Raw genomic sequence first — 7,987 nt, 5'->3', positions numbered from 1 at the left:
AACGCACCGCTGTATTCACTCGCCACGGCAACCCGCTGGCGCCAGTGCACAGGTAAGACATGTGAAATATATGGGCCGTTTAGAATATATTCTTTGGGGACATTATCCCACAGTGGATAATTATTTTATCGTAGGGACACACATAAAGGGAAAATGCGTTTGAGTTTGACAACTGGACAAAGCTGGAAATGAAGCATCGCTTGGATTAGCATGAACTAAGTTAGCTCCATCCTACTAAAGCTAGCTAGTGTTTTCAGTAACTAGCTAAAGTTCTTTTATGCCTTTAACGTGGATTTTCTTTGTTAACCTCTGTTTGTCAGAATGTCGACCATAACTCGACAGTGGCTGCAGCTGCACAGAGTCTTATAAACCTAAAAAATATAGATAACGACTGACTTTATGTTGTTAGAAATGTATTGCCTTTTCATGGTTAACTTACTTTATGTTACATAGCATAACGTTAACCTTTCCAATCCTCTTTGATAGTGTATTCTGATACATAAGTTAGGCTGTGTTCTAAGTTTGCCCACTTTGCATATTTTGTAAGGCATAACTGTCATGCTGTTTGTTACATGTATGTGAGATGAAGTAATTTAATAATACTAATAACTAATAGTAAAAGTAATTTAATGTGACCAGTGCATTAATGTAAAATCATATTTGTCTATTTTAGGAACAACTGAAAACAGACCTTCTTCACAGACTTCTGAGTAAAATTTCCCAGGTCACACAGAGACTCCCGCTGGATGTGGGCTATTTGCAGTTTGTAGTCAACCAGGAGATGGTCCTGTTTAGGTCATTGTCAGGCCAAGTTGAGATGCCACAAGATGTTGTAAATGCATTGACAGAGTTGTCAATACTTGTCAATGCAGAGGACAGCTCTAATATGAGTCTTTGTCAGGTGCCAGTGTTGCAAGCAGAAATGGGACGGCCAAAATATGTTGTGTCTCATCAGCAACTACAAAGCCTGGTAGAAATGTCCCTACCAGTGCCATGCATTGCAAAACTTCTGGGTGTATCTGAGAGGACAGTGAAACGGCGCATGCATGAATACGGCCTTTCCATAATGCAGTATTACAGTACCTTAACTGATGAACAACTTGACAATTTGGTGAGGTCGGTGAAGGCCAGGACACCACATGTAGGGTGCAGAATGATGAAAGGAATCCTGCAGGCCATGGGTCACCGTGTCCAGTGGAACAGGGTGTCTTCATCCATGCATCGTGTAGACTCCGTTGGTGTACTCTCAAGACTGACAAGGTTGGGGTGTGTTGCAAGAAGGACTTATTCTGTCCAGGGTCCTCTGCACTTGGTGCATATCGACACAAATCATAAGCTCATCAGGTAGGTCATATATTTTTGCTCAGTATGATAAATTAAAAATGAAAACATTAATATTCCCCCAAAATTCCCCACCACATTTTTAACACTGTTGTTTTGCATCAGCAAAGAAATTTACACAAGTACTACATCAAACTGATTCAGTGTCGTCCCCCCCAACAGATATGGCCTTGTTATTTTTGGAGGGATTGATGGCTTCTCACGAAAGGCATGATGACTACTAAATGAGATTCAAAATGACAGACATGGTTCTACTTCTTGTTATAGGTTTGAAAAATGAAATGCTTTCATTTAATTTCCAGTGAATAATATTCTCTTCTTCAGATCATGTACCTAGGTGCTGCGACCAATAATAAAGCATCCACTGCACTTGATTTCTTCATGGAGGCAGTGCAGAAGTATGGCTTTCCATTAAGGTAAGACCAAGTGTGGTTCACTGTGGTAGTTCCTACCTCAGTCATTTGTGTATCAACTGCTTGTTAAGGATGTACAGGGTTTTTCATTTTAAAGTTCTCAAACAAATGGTATACTGGTCATGAGCACCAGTATTCTTCATTTGACCAATGTTTTGTCCAGTAAGATGACCATAAACAAAAGGCATTTTAAACAATTAAAATGCCTTTATTATAATGGCATGGTTATATAAGAATTAAAATGCGTGCTAAAACACATTTTGGCATCTCCCTGATGCCAAAGCACGTTTAAGTGGGCATTTAAATTTTGTAAATACCATTACAATAAAGGCATTTTATTTATTTAAAAGAGAGTGCTTTGGATTTTTTGTCTTGTATTTTTATAATACATAAAGATGTTAGAAGTTAGCTTATCTTCTATTTTTTTGAAACATTTAATGATGCATTTTTATTTAAAAAACTTTTTATTTATTTCTTTATGTGTGACGGTTTCTTTTTAGAGTAAGAGGTGACCAAGGAGTGGAAAACGTTGGTGTTGCGCGATGCATGTTCACCATTAGAGGCTGTGGAAGGGGGAGTTTCCTGTCAGGAAAGAGTGTACACAACCAAAGGTATGTTCACACACATCCAGAAGCCTCAACAACAAACAACACAAAACATGAAGCAAAGGTCTGCACACTCTTCCAAACTCTCTGGGCACTTAATATTTACCAGATCCAAATGTGAAAAAGATAAAGTCAAAACAAAGAAACCACATAAAACACCTAACATGAAAGGCACATAATAGGGCAAGTATTAAACTCTTCTAAATAAGTCAGATCCACATAGATCAAAAGAAATGTATATCTGACTGGAAGCCGTAATATATTTAATATAGCTAGGTCCAGATATCACTAGATAGTGTGCTCTTCACAGCCTGTGAGGCGGTTATGTATTTTATATGGTTTCTTGACTTTACTGTATTTCTGTATTTCAAGTGTTCTTACCACTGGATAGAGTTAGGTGGATTTCTATTTTTACTATTCCGGTGCAGTTTAGAATCTCAAACCAGTTTAATTTGAAGTAACCGGTGGAACCAGCTCTTCTGTTTATTTCTTGTCATCGTTCAGTGTCACTTTGGAGAGCATCTGCTGCGTTCAATGTGACACCTAAAGGTTCGGTTTGGTGTTTGGCTGAATATCAAACCAGTTTGAACCGACCCACTCCCACCACTGGATCATGTCCTAGTATGTGACCAGAGTATTAACAATGGCATCTTTATATCCGTCTTCTAGTCTAGGGAAGAGCAGTAGCTTGAACTTTCACTTACGGTTGTCCAATAAATCTAAATTCTTATCTAAATTGGGCTACCTTTGTTCCATGTTCCATTTATTTTTTACACAAGTTCAAGTGCAAGTTCAAATGTACTGTACCCACTTGAAGATAATTTTATGTTTTCTTTTAACAGAATAGAACGTTTGTGGCGAGATGTTTGGATGACTGTTTCCAATGTGCACTACGAGATTCTTCACAGCCTTGAGGACGAAGGTGTTCTAGATCCTTCTGACAGCATCCATCTTTTCTGTGCCCAGCATGTGTTTCTTCCACGTCTGCAGAGGGATCTCGATGTCTTCAGGGTGGGGTGGGATAATCACCCTCTGAGAACAGAGCAGAATCTGTCCCCGCAACAACTGTGGATGATGGGGCTCCTCCTGAATCCTGTTGATGCTCCAGACCTGACAGAGGTACTAATTACATTTTGTTTGTATTGATTATTACAGTTGTTTCATTTAATTAAAATATTTTAAACACAACCATTGTGTTTAAAATATCTGTACAACACTGTAAAGAAATCCCTGAAAACTTACTCCATGATAAAGCTTGGAAATTATATTTTCATGGTGTATTACATTACTGATGAAAAGTTGGTGCAAGATAATGTAAAGTTCATTTTGTAGCATCATTATTTTATATAATTTATAAAAACTGATTTTATGTGGTTTGCAATCAGTATCAAATTAATGAAAGTGATAACAGAGCTAATTCTTTCTAAATTCACATTGCAGAGAATTTGAATGTTTACTAATATCAAAGTGCTTAAAATGGTTTAAAAGCTGAACAACAGCTTAGGTCGCATTGAATAAAATACAAAGGAGCTGATACTGTATTGATACTGGCATCAGCATAGTATCCGTTCTGTTCACATTAGTCTTCTTAATACTTTTATAAATTTACTTTTATGTTCCCTGATTTATAAATGACCTTTTTATTTTAAATGTAGGAAATTGAGGATGCAGATCTTCATTTCAACACTGCCAGCGAGCAAGACGTGAGCAGTCCTGGAGTGATTCTTCCGCCCATTGAATGTCCTCTCTCTGAGCAGGACATGACAGGCTTAAGGAACACTATTGATGTTACAGGACCATCAGATTCCTATGGGCGAGACATTTATTTGGCTGTATTGAACTACGTGCTAAATCATGTACCGTAGATGCAGGAATTTTGTTTCAAAAACCAGCTTAACACTAATGTGTTACACAAAGTGTACATTGAACTTGTTTTAAATGTTTATTGTTACTGACAGCAGTGAAGCTACATGGTACAAACATTCTTTAACTGCTTCTCAGAGTGCTGGGCTGCAACTTGTGAGTGAGACAACATGATGCCAATTAGCCAGACATCTAGATGAGATGTAAACTAATTACTTTTATGAAATCTTGTTGCAAGATTACCTTCTTAACCTTAACATGTTTGCATGAAATGCTCAACAGTACTGCTATTAAACAATAATTTAATGTTTACTCTCGACTAATTCCTCTTTCCAAATATGGATTTTGGAACACCGTATTACTAAGAAATGTGTTTCATTGATCAGAACATAAATAAAACAGTAGCAACTGGTGCAACATTTATCATTTACTGTAGGTTGTAGTTCAACCTAGAAAAAGGTAGCATCAGTTGATGGTAAATATTTACACCATGTTAAACTGTTGGCCCAGATGAAAAGCCTCAGTTAGAACCTTTTTGAATTGGTCATAAGGCCTCATATGTTTTACAGGTAGTACAATATTCTTGGCACATGCTGACACAACGGGGTAACACACACTGTGATGGCCAAAGTCTGCACTACAGTCATGGTTAAACTTGATTGTTACAGCAAAATCCTTCTTCTCTGAGGGAAGAAGTGGGATGTGACCTTGGCCTGTGATCCACTGGAGCAACCTGGCAGGTGTGATGGAATGTAGGCCATCTTGGTCATCTACCTGGTCTTTAGCTATGAAGCAAACATAAAACAACAAGTGTTATGTGACCATTGCAAATGTTATTCCTTACTGCCATGCAGTTCTTTCAATTAAAGGAGTGAATTAGACAAAGGTACTCAGCCACAGAAGAACAGAAAAAGTCACATTTCAAGATGATTTGGAGAAGACTATCTTAGCCAAACACAATGAATATATGCCATTATATATACTTTCATTATTGGCGATGTCTTTCTACATAGAATGGTGATAGATTTGTAAAGGTTTTCATTAAGAACAATGGGTTTAGGGAAACAATCATTTGTATGTATGTTCTCTGTATGTATGCTCATTGTGATTACAGCCTTGCATTCAAAAAAAGTGACAACTGTCTTAAAACAAAAACTACCCTGGTCCATAGTACTTATTACCATTATCAAAAATTTTCAGGTAGAAAATAACGTTAACATATTCATACCTGCATAATTACAGGTGGTACCAGAAAATTATACAGCTCAAAATGTCATGAAAACACATTTTACTGAGCTTTCGAATATTTGATTTGCAGAACATTAACAACTATACACCTTCAGCTTCATAAAGGAAGTCCTGAATAAAGTTGATCATCTCCAGCTCAATCTGATGCCTGGAAGTCCCTTTGTCACTCAGTTGAGGAAGAATGGATGCCATGACAAACTCTGCATTAACCTATGATGAGATAAAATTGTATATCATGTCACCATTTAATTATTAAATGTCATAGCAGTTAAGCATTTCTTAATTCATTCTCATATAATAGTACTAAATGGTCTAGTTTTGTCTTACTTTTACATCTTCACCGGGAACAAACAGGGGCTGGCAGATATCTGGGTACTGCCTTATTAGCGAAAGAAGGTCATACAGCTGCAGGCCTTCTCTCAGTTGTTCCAACATAGGCTGCAGCCTCAGCACTGCATGGAGTACAATGGCACTACAATAGTAGACAGGAAAACAATTGCTACAAAAAAAAATTCCCTTTTATTAATTTTACTGTACAAACAGAAATATATGTCCTAACATACCGAACAATGGACTCTTTGTTTTGCACTGAGATAGCTCCAGTATATCCACAATTTATGATTTCATCAGAAAGGCCTTCAATTGAATGTTCAGTTGACATTTCAACCTGAAAATATAAATTTAAATCACAGGAAGAAAATTTCTTTACCATGTAAACACATGAAAATATTGTTTGACAGGGAATACTTGATCAACCCAGTATTTTCTTCATACAGAGGTCATACCTGCTCAATTAACTCTCGCAACTGGACATCTGCAACTGCTTCGGTATTGAGAGTCGCCGGGTTTATCTGGCCACTACAGAGGTAACTGTAAGTCCATGGGCTGAAAAAGGCAGGGGCCGGGCCACCTTGTGCCAAACTTACTGCCAAAATCTCTCCAACAGTCCTATTTACACAAATTAAGCATTAATGTTTTAAAAAATGTTTCACAGAAAGAAACCGTTTGTCCCGACTTGCATAAAAATAAACCCACTTGTACAGGCCGCTGTCAAAGTCAGTCAGAGAGTATCGTGGGCTCCTCTGGTGCTTTGGCCCCTCAAAGAAACGGCTCTCAATTCCTGCAATCATTTCTATTCACACAAGTACAAACACAATAACTGTGTTGGTCTAGGGTCTACATCAAGTAATATTTTATTATCGTGTGAATTAACTATTAGCCATTTAATTTAGACCATATTACTTGGAAACCCAACCAAGATAATAAAAATGTATTTCTATTTAGCCATTCAGATCATTTCAATAGGGTTTGTCTAATTTGGGTTAGGGTTATATTAATTTTTGTACATTATAGAAAACCTAATACACAACTCGAGGACAGACCTTAGGTGATGGACATATTACTAATAAAAATGTAACATTTCTTCATGATTTGGATGAGCTGCCCGTTATTCATAGAGACTGTTCTGTGGATTCAAATATGTTTCCTTTTGTTTTACCTGTGAGAAATTCTTTTCGGAGAGCACCTGTGTCCACTCCAGCCTCCCCAAAGAATGTCACTTTCAGAGCAGCAGTAGGTGAATTTTTTTTTTGACGCTGCCACTGCAGTAGGCCTCTCTCCAGAATGTTTGTTCTGGAGATTTGGATGTTGAACTGTTTCTCTAGGTCAACTCTTCCACACATGGCATCCAATACATCATCAACACTGCCAAACCAAACTTAGAATCAATAAATAGCTACTAATGTTGACTGCAAAACCTGCAGAATTAAGATCTGTGTAGGATGAAGATGTTTATGTATTTAGACAACACAGTATTTACCTTTAGATTGCTCCTCTCCATTGTTCTGGCTCGCAGCAGGTGTCTCAGTCATCTTAAGATTGTCCTTTTCTCTACAAAAGCACATGTATTGTGCACATATTAGTACGAATAGATAAAACAAGTACTCAAGTTACATATACATTTAAAATGAACATAAAACACTGCATACAAATTACCTTTCTCCACACATGCTAGCATGGATCTCTACAAACTGTGGTGTAAATTTCAAGAAACAGATAGGACATGGAACTTTCTATTGGAGACAGAACAGTTGGACTATTAGCAACAGTCTCATACAGAACAGTTTATGTGGGCTTTTCACATTGCAACACAATAACATTTAACACTTTACCTCTTCAAAAGATGTCTTAGTGTCATGGTGTACAGGGGGGGCTGTCATTGAAACTATCTGGATGTCGTTTTCACATGTCTAAGATATTACATATGAAAATGTTCTGTTATAACTCATGAAAAGCAGTAGTTGCTGTACAATGCAACATCACATGTATTACATAGCTTACCTCAATATCCTCTCCTGCTGACTGAGACTCCATGCACTCCTGAACATGAAGGGCCAAAATGTGCAAAGGAAAACTCACTTTGCAAGTTTGACATTGTGCTTTTGGCATACTTTGGAGTTCAATGGCATCTGGAGGTAGTGGAGTTAGGTCAAACTCATGCTGCAAAGGCACAATATA

General features: G+C 37.5%; 2 protein-coding genes across 2 annotated transcripts; one reads left to right on the top strand and one right to left on the bottom strand.

Annotated features, from left to right (window-relative positions):
• The first annotated feature begins 394 nt into the window (after positions 1-394).
• Positions 395-4,534, top strand: zgc:174680 (uncharacterized protein LOC100136843 homolog). The gene is made up of 6 exons (XM_038698109.1): positions 395-1,344; positions 1,504-1,549; positions 1,666-1,757; positions 2,255-2,365; positions 3,202-3,478; positions 4,015-4,534. Exons 1-6 carry the CDS (start codon positions 782-784, stop codon positions 4,222-4,224), a joined length of 1,299 nt encoding a protein of 432 aa, XP_038554037.1. The 5' UTR covers positions 395-781; the 3' UTR covers positions 4,225-4,534.
• Positions 4,289-7,280, bottom strand: LOC119887229 (G2/M phase-specific E3 ubiquitin-protein ligase-like). The gene is made up of 7 exons (XM_038698110.1): positions 6,969-7,280; positions 6,506-6,602; positions 6,256-6,418; positions 6,034-6,137; positions 5,798-5,942; positions 5,560-5,680; positions 4,289-5,007 (listed from the first exon to the last, which is right to left on the bottom strand). The coding sequence occupies exons 1-7, from the start codon at positions 7,150-7,152 to the stop codon at positions 4,706-4,708; spliced, it is 1,116 nt and encodes a 371-aa protein (XP_038554038.1). The 5' UTR covers positions 7,153-7,280; the 3' UTR covers positions 4,289-4,705.
• Positions 7,281-7,987: the final 707 nt, after the last annotated feature.

This window comes from Micropterus salmoides, unplaced genomic scaffold (assembly GCF_014851395.1).
Source record: "Micropterus salmoides isolate LMB-PRFRI ecotype aquatic unplaced genomic scaffold, ASM1485139v1 Ms_hic_scaffold_4067, whole genome shotgun sequence".
In the NCBI taxonomy this organism is placed as follows: Eukaryota; Metazoa; Chordata; class Actinopteri; order Centrarchiformes; family Centrarchidae; genus Micropterus; species Micropterus salmoides.
Note: the sequence above shows the minus strand (reverse complement) of the source record. Positions and strands in the feature narration are given on the sequence as shown.

Bases quoted from the DNA above. Each gene is read 5' to 3' on its own strand.
- LOC119887229 (XM_038698110.1), bottom strand. From the start codon at position 7,152: ATGTGTGGAAGAGTTGACCTAGAGAAACAGTTCAACATCCAAATCTCC. The intron at 5,681-5,797 runs GTAAGACAAAAC...ATCTCATCATAG, and splicing joins TTCCCGGTGAAGATGTAAAA to GTTAATGCAGAGTTTGTCAT. The intron at 5,008-5,559 runs GTGTATAGTTGT...TTTGCTTCATAG, and splicing joins CTTCCTTTATGAAGCTGAAG to CTAAAGACCAGGTAGATGAC.
- zgc:174680 (XM_038698109.1), top strand. From the start codon at position 782: ATGGTCCTGTTTAGGTCATTGTCAGGCCAAGTTGAGATGCCACAAGAT. The intron at 1,345-1,503 runs GTAGGTCATATA...CCCCCCCAACAG, and splicing joins ACAAATCATAAGCTCATCAG to ATATGGCCTTGTTATTTTTG. The intron at 1,758-2,254 runs GTAAGACCAAGT...GTTTCTTTTTAG, and splicing joins AAGTATGGCTTTCCATTAAG to AGTAAGAGGTGACCAAGGAG.